Source organism: Haemaphysalis longicornis, unplaced genomic scaffold, assembly GCF_048455015.1.
Source record: "Haemaphysalis longicornis isolate Haplotype H1 unplaced genomic scaffold, Haemaphysalis longicornis Haplotype H1 scaffold_2, whole genome shotgun sequence".
Taxonomy (NCBI): Eukaryota; Metazoa; Arthropoda; class Arachnida; order Ixodida; family Ixodidae; genus Haemaphysalis; species Haemaphysalis longicornis.
The window spans coordinates 252,280,733-252,300,044 of record NW_027526295.1 but is presented as its reverse complement, the minus strand read 5'-3'; the positions used below and the strand labels follow the sequence as shown (position 1 = coordinate 252,300,044).

The following is a 19,312-nucleotide window of genomic DNA, read 5'->3' as shown; positions in this document are numbered from 1 at the left end:
CATTACCACTGCAGATATACTGGTAAGGTGTAAGGTTGATATCCATCTGCAAAGGCAAACCTGTGTAAGCTGTACACAGTTACAGTGAACTTGCTAACATCACTAATATTATGCGTGAGCACCATTCAAGCATTACTTGTCTCACTTGCAGAAGTTTTGTTGCCTAATATCTGACAGCTGGGTCTTGTCAGCAAAATGATCGATATTCGTGTTGTCTGCGATGGCTTCACAACGTAACCAGTCAGGTATATTGGTTAGTGACAATAACAGCAACCGTCAGAAGCTCCCGGGCTGTCCTATTAACCAATTTCCATTTAACTGCTACATTAACAATAAATACTCAAATCCAGGCAGGTCTTGATTCTATTCTGACCCCCGAAATTCCGAAGGTCAGAAAATAATAAAAAAAAAGCTTACCTCAAATGTAAGCCAAATGAAAAAAAGCCTTGGACTGACACTAGAACATGCATTAGAACATGCACTTTATTACGCTTGCGGCGCTGGTTGTAGCATATTCAATGCTGACTCGTCGTTGTCGCTTTCGTCGACATTGCTGCCCTCTTTGTTGCCGTCCTCTTCCCACAGCGCACTGTCCTCACTTCCATCCAGCATGTTCGAGATGCTGCGCTTACAGAAGGCCCACACAATTAGCTCGAGCGAATTTTCATCCCATGCTTCGGCAGCCCAGTTCGCCGCTTGGCCAAGTGAAGCGCGCTTGATGCGCCCGTTGGGTGGGAGTTGGTGGTCTTGAAGCCTCAGCCGGTCATTGTAATGCTTCCGCAGCCTGTCCTTAAATGGTGTATTAATGACCACGTCGAGCGGTTCTAGCCGGCTCGTCATATTGCTGGGTATTAAACTCAAATCCCGCTACAACGGAATTGACTGGACGTGCGAAAAATTTCATTGAAGCGGAAACTCGTTGAGGCGAAATCTTTGCTAACACGCCATGGAAGTGCAAGCAAATAGCCCTGTATATTATCCGCATCATTGACACCATAATGCAATGTTTAGAAAAAGGATTGATGCGTAATCGCGTGCCGTGTTCATTCGGTTATCTCTATTTTTTACCTGCGCACAAAGAGCGCATCATTGGGGGGATGTTGAAGAAATGCAGTTGCAAAACATATTGCTGCACAACAAGGCATATCTACTGTGCTGATTACTTGAAGATAGCTGCTGAGCTGTCGAAAGCCCACCTCTTGCTTGTGGCAGGCAGGAGGGGTGCCTTATCTTATCCTGTTACGAGGCACCAGGGCAACTGACCTTGGCAGGCAAGCCACCCGCTTGCACTTAGCGCCAGTGCGCACTTGTGACTTATAAAGGGTGACACCAGTTCAAGACTTAACACAAAAACATCATTTTTGCTTTTGGCTTTGAATAACTGTAGAAGGAAAACTGCAATGACAGCTGCTCACAACGCATACATGACGGCACCACCCCAGGAGCAGAGCCCATTCGCACGGTTTCAACTGGATACAGGTTGGCTGTAGCTCTGGCTTGGCAAACTGGGTCTGCACCTCATGTAAAGATGGCCAGCCACATCGTTATCACCTGCAAACAATGGCGTCCACCTATGAGTTTGTTATAGGGGCGAAGCTTCTTAAGTCATGGGTCTGTCCATCCCTTGTGTCTCGTGGTATGTGACCGCCACATGCTTTCGGAGATGTCGCAAAGTGGGCCGCGTTGCACGCGCAAGAACCGGCTGCAACCGGCAGCGCAAACTTGGCACCGGGAGCGCGAGCTTGTCTGTGTTCGCCAACGGAGGCGCGAGCGCACGTGCACTGCGAGTGGGAGATCACGCAAGAGATCACTCCACGAACGCAGGCAGTCGTTCTCGGAGATCGAACGAGACGCAAGGACCTTTGCTCGTTTCCTCTCGTCTTGTTCGGGCACAAGTTCGCCCTAAATAAAAGTTCTTTCTTTACCGTTGTGTCCCATCCTACGTGACAAATTGTGGTGGAGGTGCGGGGTAGTCCTCGATGGCGCGGGGTCTTTCACCAGGTCTGGGCCTGGGAGCATTGACTCCGAAAATAAGAGTTGATTTGTACAATGTACGCACACAGTCTTACATCTTTCTTAATGATGTAATGGGCGAACTTTCACGGGAGAGTTACGGTTACCGATGATCTCCCCCTCTCGAGCTTCGCCCCACTTATCATCATTCATTCCGTGGATATGGCGTGATTTTTTTTGTTTATGGGTGGTAGCTTGGGCGTGCGGTGCACATTTTCAGAAAAACTGAGTGCCTTGAATATATAGGTGGTATTCGTTGAAAAATTTAGCTGTCCATTTCTTCGCTTGGCAACGCTGGAAACGGCCACAGACATGGCCGATGTGCCACGGACATGGCGCGACTCAAGCCACGCACGCCGAAAAAAACAAAAAAAAACACCGGCGTGCGTCGTCTGCTCCGTTTCAACCCTATTCTCAATGGTGGTGTCAACACAGATGTTATTAATCGCACTCACAGTGGACTCGAGTCAATACTTTGCGTTCGGTGAGGTAGACTGTGTAATGAGCAACATAGTCATGTGCTTAGCACGGACAAGTACCACCATCCCGCAGAGCCCGACGTAACCAGTGACGGTGCACTCACATGGTTGCCTGCATGCGCGCCTCACCAGTGAATACAAGCAATAAAAAGTTACAAATAGCTGGCGTTGTGCTTATTTTATTGTAAAATAATTGTTCAAATCCAGCCCAGTCAGCGAAAATTTCGTTGAAGTGAAAGCAAGCCCAGACAAATGGTTCGTTGTGGCGAGGACTTTGTTGCATTGACTTTTATGGCAAGCTGATGGGGAAGATTTGGTTGAAGCGGAAATTTCGTTGAAGCGGACTTCATTGTAGCGAGATTAGACTGTACCGCAATGTCCGTACCGCCTTCTGAAAGCACGGTCTTAATGGCATCTGTCAAGTGGCCACAGTAGGAGTTGAGACCCAGGAGTGACTCCTAACTCTTTCGTTACCGCTGGAAAATTTACCGATTTTTAGTGGTCCAAGAAAACTTTTTTTCTGCTAAAAAAATTGGTTAGGCATTAATTACAGGAACAAAAAATGCAGATTACTTAACGGCCTTTCCAATAACACCAGTTTTTTAAATGTTTTTATGTATCATAGTTGTGAAAAACATATCAAAATCAAATTTTTTATCAAAATGTCGAAAAAAAATGATAAAAAAGGAGTTGTGTATAACAAACCACTGGTAGTAGAAAAAAATTAGAATATACATTTTGTAGGAAAACATTTCAAAAACACGCCCTAGAAGAAATGTCGACATGTGCGAAAAAGTTTTCAGATATAAAAAAAAAAATTGCTAGCACGCGTGGTGCTCGTGTCTTGTGGAAAAGTTTTCAGATATAAAAAAAAATTGCTAGCACGCGTGGTGCTCGTGTCTTGCGGTGAAGCCCAACCTCCAATTCAAAATGTGCAATTTCGGGTGGTTCCATGGAAGAAATCTGGCGGTTTCACATTATCAGAGGCACCAGTTTGCCCCCACATAACGTAAAAACATCTTGCCAATGACTCACTTTGCATTTACAGCCAGCACAATATTTGGCACAAGCACGCGATGCGAAAAAACTTGCATGAAGTTGAAAACGGAACTCCGTGGTTGATGCTTGTTGACATTCACGGTCAGTTATCTCTCAAAACATAAAGTTGAGCTTTATTATCACTTCGCCGAGTAACTGTTGCGCTATAAAAAAGATCAGCACAACGAGCCTCCTCTGTTGTAGCGCCACCTAACATTTTTTAAATGAAACAGTACAAAAACTTATCAGAGACTCCATCCGAATAGACAGTTCAACTAAGCAGCAACACTAGACTCCCGGAGATACCCTCGTATGGAAACGAAACTGGAAGCCGAAGAGCTGGCAGTGTGTAAGGCCGGTTTGAAGCGCTATCCTTGTTGGAACAGATATCTGGCGACTGTGTGTGATCTTTTGACTTGCATCTGAAGTTCTTATTGCAGAAATCGGGTTAGGGTTCAGTGAACTCAGGAGCAGCATGCTTTGTTTGAGGATCAGTCGCGGACGCTCAAGGCGCCATGGCAGGTAGCCTTGAAGTTGGGTAACTGCGTAGTAGCGCTAAATATGAATTTCGCTATGCAGAAACGAAACCGAAACTGTTGTAAACTGTTCATGAGTGGTCCTGGGGTAAGTAGAACTACCACACAACTTAGAACAATGTGCGCAAAAGCAATAAAACTGCCTAAATTCATAAAGTAGCTTTGCAAACAGGCACTGCTTGACATTTTCAGCCGATTTCTGGGTTTATTATTGTCAGAGTGCAAACCTGACGATCAAAAATCGTTTGCTGGTTCATCGTTCATGCCCTGATAACAAAAAAACAAACGCTGATGCAGAATAATTACGAAAGAGTTAAATAGCGGAGCCCCGGCACATCACTGCCAAACAGTATCAACCCAATCTTCGACAAGGGCACCGTTCATCCACCCATTCTCATGGGCTCGTACGAGGACGCTTTTAGGGAAAACTTCCCTGGCTGGAGGAGTCTTCCTCTTATAAACAATGTACAGCGGCAGCTTTCATTCACCCGTCGGCCGTGCAGCAGAACATTACGGTGGTGGGCTGCTTATCGTAGCCTGCAGTTTTGACTTTCACTTGTTTCACACCCTTCTCATTCACCGTGTAGGCCACAGGCATGTCAAAATACACCGGGGTCTGATCAGTGTTACCAATCTGGTGCAGGGTGTACTTCTTTTCCAGCCGCTTCTTGATAATAAAGCGCTGAAATACGACTAGCTTCTCCTCGAAGTCAGCGGTAGCTTTTCGCACACAGACGTCCACCGTCGCAGGCTGAACCCGAACCGCTTAATAAAATGAGTGACCCAGCCCCTGCTGGCCTTGAGCTCAGTCCACGTGAAGCCTTGTATGTTTGCAAGCTCTTTTGCATCTGCCTGTATTATCTCCACTGTCACAGGCATTCCAACCTCCTCTTTGCTTCCGGATAAGTCAGCGACATCCTTCGCCACCTCACGGTGTCGGCCTCTCTTGGGTCCTGTGCGGGCCATTCGCTTGGCACCGTTGTTGAAAAAACCATTCTGCTGCTTCCACCATTGGCGCGCATTCTTCTCCTCAATGCTGAAGTATCGCTGTGCTTGGAGGGTTGAAGTTTTCTCACTCTCTAAAAATACCTTCCACTTAAAAGCCGTGGTCCAGTGGCACCGCTTGGTGGGCGCCATTGTGCCACAAACACGGGCCTTCCTCAAAGTCATGCGGCGACCTTGCAACCAAGCAACCAAGCAAGCAACCACGGAACGCGAAAGGCTGGGTTCACAACGTTCAAACAAACAAAATGGAGCCTGCGAATTTGCAAGCTGCAAGCCTGTGGCCGCAAGGTGGCGTTGAGTGTCTAGCGTTATCAGGAAAGCTGCATCCTCAAATCCAGTGATTTCCCTACACCCCCCCTAGGGGGTGTGTAGACCCCCCCTAGTTTTTCAGGACACCCCCCTTGAATCCCCAAATTTCACTCTTGTCAGTCCTTGTATGGACCTTTTTCAGTATCGATCTGCGCATGCGCGGGCTGCTCGTCTTTGTTTACAACCGTAATATTTGCAGAAGCTCTTTCAGCATGTACATTTAAAATGGGCAATTTGGCGAGGCGAAGCGCTACAGGAGCTAATCCTGGCGTTTTAATAAATCGGGAGCGTACAATCGGTGCCTGATTTGTAAGTGCTGCATAATTCATGTACTACCTAAACATTGTTTCAAGAACTCAAATTTCGTCACTGGCCCTGGTAACAAGTTCGCAAATGTCCTTATACGTTGAAAAATGGCGAGAAATTAAAAAAAAAATACTGAGTACGGCCCTTTTATGGCAAAAAATGAATTTCTCTAAATTTGTATTTTTCTTAGATTGAATAGAAAGCACCGCCTCTCAGGTGTGTATATATATATCTCTCTGTTCTGCTACATGCATTACGAGGCACTGGCTCCAGCAGTTCGGATATGCCAATTGCTAACCCCGACCTCCGACCACGTTCTACGTGGCGGCCGCTGGGAAAGAAGACGTTCTACGTCTCCCGCGGTAGTCGAGGGGCGGCGCTAGTTGACCGGCCTCAGAGCTCTTGTAAATATAAACCCCCGCTTTAAAGTCGAGAGAGAAGCCGCTGTGGGGATAGCGTAATGGCGAACGCACCGCACCGGTTATGCGGAGATGTGGGTTCGAGTCCCGCTCCCGGAAAACGGCGGATTTTTTCTCGACTTATATTTTCGCTTATTTATCAATGAATCAAAGAAACGTGACAAGCACACGTCATTCGGCCCTATTAAATATTTCGGAAAAAAAAAAAAAAAGCCGAATAGCACTGGCAATGACGACTGCAACCTTGATATGTATATATATATATGTATATATAGAAAATGGAAAACGTACGTCACGGGGATGAGCGTTTGGTTAACAGACGTCTATTATTTAACTATTGGGATAAAAAACAGCTTTTCTAGTTTATGAACCCCCCCCAGAGCCATTGAGACACCCCCCCTTGATTCGATGCCTGGGGAAACCCCTGCTCAAATCTAAAACGACCCCTGGCATTTGTGAACTACTTTTTTATTAAGAGTATCGCCTAGATTTGAGTAAATGCGGTACCTACCCACAATTCACACTTACACACTCAAGGGGATTGCCCAATGATGATGTCAGCTGACGTGAGAAGCTCACGACCAAGTCACAACTTTCACTTCTGCTATGATGTTAGCACGCCAGCCCTTTATCCTCACATACCCACTCGCGATTAGCGAGTGATGATGACAGCAGCTGTCGGAGGCTGCTGCCATCGTCACCAATTTTTATTGGCAGCAACGCCAACATATGCATCCACACATATGCTTTTACAACTCAATGAGAAGTGATGCTTATGTATTTTGAGATCATATAGAGAAACTCAGGTGCCCTTCTTACTTTTTACTTTTCGTGGCTTGGCTTAGGAATGTTATGCGAAGTGGGATTAAATGTAGCTGTTTGTGCGCCTTCGTTAAGAGGAAATACAGCAAGAGCTTATTAATTTGAACCATGTTGCGAAGCCATCTCAGTTCAATATAACTGAAGTTCGGTGTAAAAAAGGGAAGAATAATAACTGCGCACTACAACTGGAAAGCAGTATGGTACTTGAACAAGTTGATGCTTAAAACAGTTCGTGATTGCAGTCTCCCTTTTGGGGTTAAAGTTCACAGCTAACACATTTTGCTCAGACAGTCTAATGTATGGGAAGGCCCCCTTTCTGCCTTCTTCAAAACTGAAGAAAGGTGGCTCAGTGGCTAAGGCGTTGCGCTGCTGAGCACGAGGTCGCGGGTTCGATTCCCGGCCGCGGTGGCCGCTTTTCTGATGGAGGCGAAAAGCAAAAACGCCCGTGTGTACAAGATTTCGGTGCACGATAAAGATCCCCAGGTGGTCAAAATTAATCCGGAGCCCTCCACTACGGCGCGCCTCATCGCCTGCGTTGCGTCGGCGCGTTAGACCCCACAATCAATCAATCAAAACTGAAGAAAGGATGGGTGGCATTCATTGCAGCCATGACTTCCAAGTTGACAACCGCACTGTTGCTTTGCCATCCTCTGCCTCGTCGTCACTGGCAGCGACAGATACTGCATTTCTGACCTGGGAAATGATACCCTCATCTTTCTGGCTGTTGTTACAAATCAGCGCGCCGCTGTGCTGCAGGCTTCGTGCTGGGCTTTGGGGCATTATGGCAGAGCCCCCACTACGTGCTCCTTCCATGTGGGCGCCTCTGTGTTGGTCACTCCGGCTTGCAGCGACAGCCAACAAATCCCAACAAGCTGCGACATGCCTGGGAAAGGCCAGATTGCTGACACCTCACTGTCGGCGTGATTCAAACCTCGGCAGCGGTGAACGCGATGTGTCGATACACATCCGAAGGACACGGAAGCCACAACGGGAAACCCCTCTCTTCCCTCTCTCGGACTCAGCGTGCGCCGCTACAACGGACCCCTCACGAACTCTGGAAAGAGCGTTGTGTGTGCCTGCACCATGTCGCGCTGTGTGCAAAAGCAGTGAGAACGCTTGTTTGACTGTTAGCGCTTTGGGTATAAATAAGAGCCCCAAGTACTGAAGTGCATTCCTGTTGGAGCAGCGAAGCAATGCTGTCACTGTGCTCGAGTCCTGTAACCTCGCCCATCAGAGCATTGTTCTTGTCTTGCTTCGGCTCATCTCTCGCAGTGCAGTAAACCAGTTAAGTTTGCCTTTGGCTTCTGGTCGTCTTCTTCAAGGCAGCAACATTTGCTGGCCGCGCTCAACCACCACGCTACCACTCGCATGTCAGAGGCGACGAAGCTCGGCTCGGGGACGCCTGCCCGAATGCAACCCCGTGTGCCTGGTGCTAACCTAATAGCGCGGTGGCACATAGTTCAAATTATCCGACCAGGGGTGGGGAGGTGTGGACCTACTTGCATTCGAATTAACAGGTTTTTTATGCTTAGACTTCTATGAAGCTTGGCCGGGCCAAATCGTACAGTTTGAATTATTCTTAAATTCAAATCGTTGAAGTTTCAATTAGCAAGCTTTCACAGTATATCAGCAGGCATGGTAGAACTAAATAAAGCATTATGTAAGGAAGCAAAATACACCAGGTTATCTTAGAGGTCAATGCTCACATCGAGATGTGCACCCCATCACTTGGTAAGGCACTGGTTACTGCCGGTGGAAAAGGTTGAAGGTTGCTCCTTGAATCATTTGTTCACTGCATCCATGATGTTTGTCTCCAAGTAGAGTCAGTGACTCTTTCAACCTTTTTTTGAAGGTCCAAACAAGTGAAAGTCACTAGGTGATGATTGGGATTCTGGATGGTGCAGAACCTCCCACATCCTCTGCACTAACGCATCGTACACAGTTGTTGTAACTTGCTGACAAGCCCTGTCTGTAGCAGCAACATGCACCTGTACGAGAAACTGGGAGGTCTTTTGCTTTCTCACATGCTTCCCAAAACATGTACACCTATTTAGTAACTGCTTTTTTTGACATAGACACTCATTTCTCACCTTGTGCAGCTACATCCTGTGATGAATTTTGAATGGTTGACATCCATCAGCTAGAGGAACTAAAGCATTGCTCGGTGAACCTTCTTAGATTCCCTACCACATCAGTTATGTTGTCAGTTGTGACTAATATCAACATCAACCGGACATGCGAGGACAATGAACTCTTGCTTACTTGTATGCTTGTGTACTTGTCACAGTAAGTGTGTCATCACCGAGTTCCTCATGCACTGGTCTACATTGCACGGCAAAAATGGGTTTGGTTTGATCATGCTTCATATTTATTTTTATGTTAGGCCTAGTATTTCTTCCTAATGTTAGATATAACAAGACTTCAATTTCACCATTTGCAAACAGCAAAATTAGTGCAAAGCAAGAAAAAACCGCATTCAATTGTCTTTCAGGATGAAGACGATGAGGACGTGGCAGAGGACGGCACAGTAACAATTCGCACACCGAACCAGCAGGTCACAATCAAGCTACGAGCTGAGCCGCTTCCTCAAGAGGTCACAGAGCTTCTTGAGAAGCACACATCTCTGATCCGCGACTACAACCAGGCACTGTCTTCCAGAAGCGAGAAATTGCCGGAGTCCCTGTCCAAGAACGTTGCGGAGTTCCAGAAGACTCTGGGCAAGGCCTTTGCTGATGCCGGTTGGCCTGATGAAACAATGAGCCAGATCTGGTCCTTTGGACCCCGGAGGTGCGGGCCAAATGTGCTTTTTAACAGGATCCCAAGGTTTAGAAGGCCAGCGTTCTTCTTACAGCAAGGCGTGCAGAAGGCAGCCTGTACTCAACACGAGGATGAATTGAGTGTTGCGGGTATTCAGGCGTTGGAACACGGTGAAAGGGGCATTGAAGGAAGCACTGCATGTGCGAAAGAAGTACAAGAGCAGAATGACAGTAGTGAGGAAAGTGGAAGAGTCCAAACTTCTGTCAGTGAAGCCAAAGAAGCGGCCTTGGGCCAGATGAGGACGTTGGCGGGCTACGACCACAGCTTTGTGAGTGGCTTCCAGCTTGCCACGCTGACAGGTCCCCTGTGCCAAGAACCGATGATGGGTGTGGCCTTTGTGGTGGACCAGTGGGATTTGGACCTGTCGGTGGAGGACCCTGGCACCTACGGACCGCTCTCCGGCCAGATCATATCGGCTGTCAAGGAGGGATGCCGACGGGCCTTCCAGGCTCAGCCCCAGAGGCTCCTGTGTGCCATGTACAGCTGCAACATCCAGGTCACTTCGGAAGCACTTCGTGAGTGGCTGCTGCTCTTCTTTCTTTCCTTTCCTTTTTTTTTTTTCAGGGAATAGCCATGTAGGCGAGACTTCCGGGTGTACCGCAGGGGTTTTACGCAACTATTGCAGTGTGCCTTAGGTTTCGTTAAAGGGGGGTACAGCAGAAGCTCGTCAGTGTACAGGATAGCACCAGCACAGCTGCTTGCAAAGAGGCGCAACTATCTAAGAGGGAATTAACGTCTGCACTGCAGGTGCTTTTGCACACTTTTATTGCTGGTGGGAGTTCTGAGGCACTTTGAGCCGATGCAGCAGAGCACCTGGGGTCCTGCACAGCAAAGCTGGAGTAATCCCCTCTTGCACAAAAACATTGCCTTCATGGTTAGTATTAATGGAAATGGCACATCTTAAAATACCGCTCGATCATTTTCCTCTCCTCTGCGTCATCAGAATAGTTGTGCAAGCTACGGCATACTGGCTGGGAACAACTGGCCCGATTGTGTACAACTTCCAGTTTAGAACTGCGCTTCGCTGCTGCTGCACTCAAGTTTGTTGAGACTGGGTGCCATTAGTTGCACAGCGCTTGTGAGTTATGGCCATGCAGCCTCACGTACGAGCAGGTTTTTGGGACATTTCATTGGTGATTTTTAACATAAACATGAAACTGGGGTCTGCCATGCTGAGAATTTTCGTAATCCTGTGCTTCGCTCTGTTACTATCTGATATGGCAGTAGCAACCGGTGCAACCATCAGTATTCACAACATGCAAACAGTTTCTGAAATGCAGAGGTGGAACAGCTGCGCGCTTTGCGCCATTGAGCGCCAAACTTGTTTCCCTGCGCCATGCTGCTCTGAAGCCCCCTTATTGCGCCAAACTGGTATATACCAGCGTCGGTCTACGACACCGCGCCCAAATTGAGCTGCGAGATACGACCGCCATGATGCCCCGTGTCTGAAAACTTGGCTGAAACATCGTTATAGTGTTCCAGAATATGGTTCTAGAACACAGTAACATCATGTTTTTAGTTTCAAAGCGGTTATGGTTTCGGTTACATGAAGGCTTGGAGTGGCTTTTGCAAGTGTATCTGTAATGACACAGGCACTACGCACCTTCCCTGCCTTCACTTTGGTTTCTTTGTGTCACACTTGCGCATATTTGTTTGCTAGTGCCGGTCGCTGCACCACAATCAATGGGAAATGACCAAAAGTAGTGAGATGCTTTTGTGTCACATAGCAAACACATGGAAATGGAATAATATTCGCATAAAAAGTTGTTCTTTATCAGAGGTGAGCTTTAATTTAGTCGACCATTTTTGACGAGCGTAGCTGCATTGAACAAACAGGGTTTCGGACGCTTTGCCATCGCTCGTTAATTTGGTTCGCCTTTCTTGTGAGGTAATTACTAATTTTCAACCGTGAACTTTGGGGCTAGCTTTGCTTATGGGGAGGATGGCCCAGAAATAGTCATGCCTTCTAAGAAGCTGACGTTACGTAGTCTACGAGGTACGTCCGTCGACTCTCGCAATCCGGTGACGGGTCAAGACGAAGCTGTGTTCTGCTTCTCACACACTGGCACCACTGTTTGATAGAAAAAATGCAAGCCACCGCCTTGTTTTACAGAATGTCGCCATGAGTTTGCTGCTTAACACTGCCACTTACCGGACATGAAGGAATGCCTGTGGTCGATCCTCTTCCACTCTGCGCGATGTTTATTTGCCCTTTGAACAATGACAACGTGGCACACTCGCTGGGTCTGAAGGTAGATAACTCCGCATATTGCAAATTTCCAGGTATAACGCATGAACTGTGTTCCTGGTTTGGAGTAGGTTCTAGTGCTTGGTAGAACACCTGATATAAATATAGATCATACTTTATTGACAGGAGGCTGGCACAGCAGCCTGTGACAGCCACCTTCCAAAAGGCCTTTGTGGCTGCTTCGAACCTGCTCCAAAAGACCTTTGTGGCTGCCGCAAGCCTGCTACAAAAAATAATTTTGCCTGCTCCCAAGTCTGCTCCGAAACCCATGTACCCTGTTCCACCCCTGGAAATGTGTTGTAGGTACACAAAGTAAAAATGAAAGTGGCTGCTATTAGAAATTCATGTTTTTATAGATGTGTCTGTGTAATTTAGTCCTTTTGCACAGAAGGGGAAACAATTAAAAACTGGGAAAAAGTACATGGCCTGAAACACTTCAGTACATGGACTGCTTGACAAGATATTTGGACGGGCACAGCTGCAACTGCAAAGGAGCTGTGGACTCCAGCAGCCCGCACGGTTTCTTTCCGCAATGTGCATGTGTGGCCTTGTGACAACAGGTATGATAAGGTACTTAAAAAGGATAAACTTAATTGGGCATGGTAGCACATAGGCTCGGTGCTGGCAGTACATATTTACCTTTTTAATTTACTAATTTTCAATTACTTTGCACCAGAAGTGCAGAAGAATTGAACCATAGCAAAAGTTTTTCTCTCCGTAACACGTGAAAGTGGGGATGACAAGTAAAAGCGGCAAGAGACAGCGGGGACTCTGAGCAGGTACAGGAAATTGGTGGCAACCTCTTTACTTGTGAGCTTTCTGCTGTTCGCGAAAAAGTAATATTCGCCTCAGGCAGCATGGGGCACACTACTGCACGATTGCACAAGTTTATTTACCATGCTTTAAACGTGCTCCAGGACTCCTTGTAATGTGCATAGTTGTCCCAGTGCATTGCCACATGGCGGTTATGCAGGACGGTTATGGCGAGAGTTCCCAAGGGTTCCAAAGCCTCTAACTCCAAAGGAACTAACTGTGGGTTCCAAAGGAACTAATTGTGAGGCGAACTAACTTGCCTTGGCTATTCAAAAGCAGTGGGAAACGACACAATGAGGAATCTGCATAGTTCTTAACAATTGTACTGCCATGGTAATGATAAGGCAATGTTTGGCGGCTACATTGCACGTTGATTTCATGGGATAGTAAACATCAGCCACTGGAAGACATCCAAAACAAGGTGAAGCAACATGATTTGGGTACAGAGCGACTCGAAGTGACAGAGAACAAATACAAAGCAGCTCAATATGACACGGTGCAAGTTGATGCAACTACAAAGCCTTTGCTGTGTGCCTCGCATGCAGTCATGTAAGATTCTTGCAATATTTTTTGTTCCACCTTCACTGTTCCTAAAAGAAAAGCTGTCTATATATGGCTGCCTGTGTGCGACTATACAATTTTTTTGCCCTAGTTTCACATCTACGACATGCTGATTTGTTGGAATTTTTCTTGGGTCTTTAAAGTTTTATTTAGTGCGTTTAGAGTTGAAATCATGATCGTCGCCATCATCATCATCACCATTTTACTTAAATCCACTTAAAGCCTCTCCCATTGACCTCCAACCGTTCCAGTCCTGCGCTGCTCAAGTCCACAGTTCACCTCCGAATCTCCTTATTTCACTGCTCCATTGAGTTATTGGCCTTCCCCTTCTTCCAGACCCATCTCTTGGTAAACCCTCTGTTGCCCTGGTGGTCCATCGGTTGTCATGTCGTTTCACTGCATGACTGACCGATGCAACTATCAGCCCTCAGAGTGCAGATTTGTGGCCTGAAATATGAAATAGTTGCATAGAATGAAAACCGAAAGTGTGGAGGAACAATTTATTGAGCATTCAATGAATAGATTGAACTGTACATCAGGAGAGTCAATCAACTATGGGCGCTCAGAGGCTCTGACCATGCATAAAAGCCTTTACAACCATTCAAAATAATGGCAGTGTTTGTATTTAGCTGCTTTGCTTTTAGGGGCATTGGCCTGGAATTCATTGTGGGTCACACTGTCATTGTTTTTCTCATCAATTCAATTGCTTGACGTCAATTACAGTAGACACACGATAATCCAAACTTCAGGTTAATTCAAACTTCAGGTTAATTCAAACAAATTTCAAAATATCGATTGGCCCGTTATTAATTCTTCAGGTTAATTCGAACAAATTTCAAAATTTCGATTGGCCCGTTGTGTTTTCAATGTGTTTTAAAGCCACTTAATCCCAACTGCTCCATTGCGTAAATTTGGTTAATTTGTACTTTTTGCTTGTCCTTGGTGGAAATGTCTGCTGCATTTGCCGCTTATAGCTGCACATTTGCAACCTAATATCACTAAAAGTCACAAATCAAGCCAATTACCTGCATACACGCGTCAAAGCAAAACTATGTGCACCAACAACCGCGTGTAAATTGTGGAACAAAGAAAGAAAAAAATACAGCAGATGATGAATAGCATTTCCGTGTTGTGTGAGAATGTTGTATTATCGAATATATGTGGATGTTTCATTGCAATACAAGTCGGTATGTGACACCGAGTCGCATTTATGATTGGTTGTGGGGTTTAACATGCCGACGCAATGCACGCGATGAGGCGCACCATAGTGGAGGGCTCCGGATTAATTTTGGCCACCTGAAAATCTTTAACGTGCGCCGAAATCTTGTACACACGGGCGTTTTTGCTTTTAGCCTCCATCAGAAAAGCGGCCGCCGCGGCCGGGAATCGAACCCGTGACCTCGTTCTCAGCAGCACAATGCCTTAGCCACTTTGCCACCGCGGCGGGTGAGTCGCATTTATGAGAACTTCTGATAATTCGAACAAAATCCTGGGGTCCCTGCAAGGTTGAATTATCGCGAGTCTACTGTAATGCAGAGCTGCAAAAAAAGTGTACACTAGACAACAGCAAATTTTAATTTCGCAGTTCCATAAACTTCATATGTAAGCCTGACGATAGTCACCAACACTTCACTAAACTTCCTTCTGAATGTCCTACCTATGTGACAAAGAATACACAGTGCCTCTTAGCATTTAAGCGACTCGTACCAACTTGTTTAACTACAGACATTCACCAACCTTTTTTGTAGTAGCTGCTTTCAAATTAAAACCATGCTACAGCCATAGTTACATTGAAGCAAAAATGATAACACGACCTAAAGTGTTTTGCCTCTGGATTTGGTCCAAGCTGCAGCGATACATTTTAACTTATAAAAAAACAAAAACACATCATGATGTCAACATATGTACAAGCTGCCCTCGGGGATATTCACAAGCAGAAAAGAATGCAATGCTTTTTCTGGCAAGTGCACATCATGTGATAAAGCATCACATCTGTGAAAAGGTACTGTTCTGCACCTTTCTTTCATAAGGTGCACATAGGGACGTAATGGGTTGCCTGACAGCGGCATGCAGGTGATATGCAATCAGTACGGTAATTTAGGTGGGAACAAACTTTTACATTTGATGTTATGCCCATATACCTCACCAGAACCCCTGCAGTGAAATACCGTTTAAAGGGGCCCTGCAACACTCTTTGAGCGGGGCAGATAAACCTGCGCGACGTTTAATAACAGTGCCAGGAATACCTGAGCCAAATATTGCACGTGTATGTGAAGCAGCGAGCACGCAAATCGCTGTGAACTATGTTGAAAACCAACCGCGCTCTCTCCAATTTCTCTCATTATGCACCACTGGCACTGCCGAAATGACGTAATTTGTGCGGTGGCTGTCCTTTTGGCTGTCGCTGGTCAACTTCATGGCTTCTTTCTCGCATTTCCTGTGACGATCTGCCGTCGTTGGCCCTGTGCACCAATGCCTGATCCTGTATGAGCAGTTTCGGCGTTTCTTTTGTGTTTTGAGTGCATACGGAGTTTGAGTGACAAACTCAATATTCCCTTTCAACCAGACCACTTGACAACAAACATTTGTTGCTTCAAAAACACCTTACCAGCCTGAGCATGCACTTGCGAGCAGACAGCCATGCCTGCTTTTTTGTTGCACCAGATCGGAAATAGACCCTTCCCTGTTGTGGAGAAAAGGAAAAAACTCCCCGGCCTGTGATATATTGAAGGCCGCCAAAGAAAATGCCATGAGCCGCCCTTCTCTCCGGGAGAGAGCGCGCATCTTTTCGTCATGTTGTCAGCAGTCGAGTTGAAAGGGAACAATTATGCGCGATTTCTCATCACGCGTAGTTTCGGTGATAGTGAACAGATTTTCATAATTCTTGCGGGAGGAGATTGTTGGGACAACAGACTTTACCCCAAAATACATTCCGAGTAGTCGATGGGAAGTGCTGCAGGGTCCCTTTAAAAAAAGATAAAACCATGCTTCTAAGAAAAGGAAGAAAAGCCTTTTCGTTTTAGATTGAAGTTATGTTTTCTGTGCTGAATGTATACAATTCAGGATAATTTGAGCTTGACTTTGCCTAGCAGAATCAGAGAGCAAAAGCGGGTTGTTACTTTCCAAAGTGACAGGAAGTTAGGATAAACACAATGAATCTGGTGAGGTGTGGCTGCCATTTCTGGAATGTGTAGTGTGGGATCGAACCACTGGTAGCATTGAATTTTTTTGTAGCACAGTTTCGACGTAACCAACAGCATAGAGCTCTAGTGAGGTGAGCCACATATCTCCATGGGCCAAGTTAAAAAGTAGGTCAGGAGGTTGGCTTGGAGGTGCGGTAATGTCTGATGCTATTGGCGGTGAGATCTTTGAGTGGCGCCCCCTGGCTCTGACGTCGGCTTAGGGATTCGCGCCGCTGTCGTCTGCTACACTCCGCTTGTGAGGGGCAACAGTGCCTGGGCTAGAAATCGCCCGCTTCGTTGCTGTAGTGCGTTGAAAAGAGTATTTCTAGCGACTCAGTTATTTTGCCAGGTTCTGACGCATCTGAATAATTTGAAGCTGTATCCCCCACAAGTTTGCAACACACGAAGAGATAGAGAACAACTTTCTTCAAAGTATCGGTCAGAAGATCGTGTGTAACTCGTCCTTTCTTGCTTATTCGCGAGGATCAGCGATCAGAGCTTCTCTATAAGTATTCAAAATGCGTAGGCTTTCCTGCAGTAATTTTTAGATGCCCCTATGAAGACTCAACAGTCTAATGTACTAAGCAGCGGCCTCTACACGCTCATCGCACAGCAGGAAATAAAGCGGCTTTCTTCTGTTTCTTTCGTTGTGGTCTTGTATCGGATTAATGTTTCTTGCTTTTTTTTTCTGCCCAATGCATTAATTTTTCTGCGCCGTCACCAACTTCTTATTAGGAGGTTTCGGGATGTTTGGGAGCCTCACAAAGGTCGTGTGGATATTTCCTTCATTTTGTATGGCATACATTCCCTTCTTCACAAATTGGCTTTCATTACGGCTGCGTGCAACAAGGTGCATATCCGCAGCGTGCTTTGTTTATTCACATGCAAATACAATGAGAAGGTTTGTGCTACGCCACCGCGATCGCGCCCTAAACAACGTGGTCCACAGTACACGAAGGCGGCTTTTGTGCTCCGAATTTCTATCGTAATTATATCGTTATCATAACGAACTGACTCTCAACTCGAACAATGATGACATGATTACGGCGTTGAAGGCATGATATACTCGCTAACTAACATAATAAATAGTATACCTGCATATATTAGAAGACTCGAAACCGAAGAAGAATTCTAAGCAGCTCTTTATTGCTTTTCAACCCTTCCAGGCGCGAAGAACAAATCCTATTCTACTCGGGATGGCGTTCTATGATCTGAAGAAAATTACTTTTACTCTCTTGTCCTGGACTGAGGACCCGGCCCACTAACCAGATCGATTTAATTGTTAAACAAAGTTTTCCCCTCCTCCCCTTACTCCTCCTCCTCCTCCTCTCATTGAGTGCAGTTTTCCTATAACGCATATCCGAATATCGGGAAATGGCTGTGCAAAATGTTCCGAAATATCCCTCCAGGTCTTAACAAAGATACATGTGTTACTATAAATTTAACGAAGACGTGACTCGTTTTGCTCAATAAACCTCCGTACTGGTTAGATTTCTGGTATAGAATCAGCACGCGCGTATATACACACTGGGTTATTTGGAACTCAACCTACAGTTTTTGCAGTCAATAGTGCATGTCGGCAAACTTTCATGCCTTGACAACGTAAAGTGATGTGGCACAATACGTGCGAGCGTTCGGCAAGGTTGCAAAAACTGTTTTACCTTACATATGATTACCGGGAATCGTGTCGCCTTCTGCAAAAGCCGACAGCCCTGAAGGCCTAGAATTTGTTTTTGTCTGCCATTTTCGCTGTTGTCGGTTATTAGCAGCAGACTGTTCCTTTTGTTCGAATGCTTACATGAGAAGCTGACGACTATCTCTGACTCTTCGCGCTCCGCACAGGACCTGCTTCGCAAGGAATAGGGTGGCGCCGGCAATGTTTCTCCCGTAGCGGTATCCAAAACTATACTTTAATTGACACCATGAGCTAGTGTATGCGATTTTACGCCTATTATTATGATAAAAAGTTACCCACACGCCAATTCTGGTGCGGACAAGCATCAGACGTTGACCGAGCGCAAAGAAACAGCAGGGAGAGCGATCCTGAGTGAAGCAGACGACAAATGCGAGAATCCCTAAGCTGACGTCACGGAGGCGCGCTTCGCAGCGCCGCCTGTGTTCGCGCTCACCGCCAATAGGCTAGCTGGCACCATGTTTGATTGATGAGCGCCATGACGTGCAATTTTTAAGGGTGGACAGAGAGACACGACAGTTTTTTATACGCTTGCATTGCCCCCACGTAGAGCACATGTTTGCGGCAATGCTCGTATACAATGAAAAAAACTGTCAGGTCAAATTGAGCACAATAGCACTGCCTACCATAGGAAGGCGGCATGCCCACTCAGGCTGATTCCAGGTCTTCCTGGTAAGTTCATGAACTATAATTTTGTGCTGTAGGCTTTTTAGTGTTTTTCACCTCACTCGATGAAAAGAAGTGGAAATAATTATGAGTAATAGCTTTTCATTAGGTTTTCAAGATTAGGCCCCTTTAAGCCTATCAAAGATATACCGGCTGTTTTTAAAGCAACTGCGTAAAGCACATTGGTGGAGGCAGAAATTTCTGTGACGTTTGCTGCACTCGCTTCGATCCACAACTCCTTCTTGAAGGCATGTGGGAATTTTGTGCCGACCTATCTGAAAGGGGGTTAGCCTTTGACCCCTTCCTACAGGGGTGTGTAAACAGAATAAAAATCCGTTGTCTTCTTGGGTGTACTCTGTGGGAATATAAACGGGCACCTTTTCAAATGAAAAGTTGCGCAGTACT

At 46.1% G+C, this 19,312-nt stretch overlaps 1 protein-coding gene across 1 annotated transcript in view; it reads left to right on the top strand.

Moving 5' to 3' along the window:
- LOC144170388 (elongation factor-like GTPase 1) overlaps positions 1-19,312 on the top strand; it is a 168,258-nt gene that overhangs the window by 22,335 nt on the left and 126,611 nt on the right. Inside the window, exon 18 of the mRNA XM_077700159.1 lies at positions 9,419-10,259. Coding sequence (XP_077556285.1) covers positions 9,419-10,259 — 841 coding nt within the window. The remainder of the gene's footprint in view (positions 1-9,418; positions 10,260-19,312) is intronic.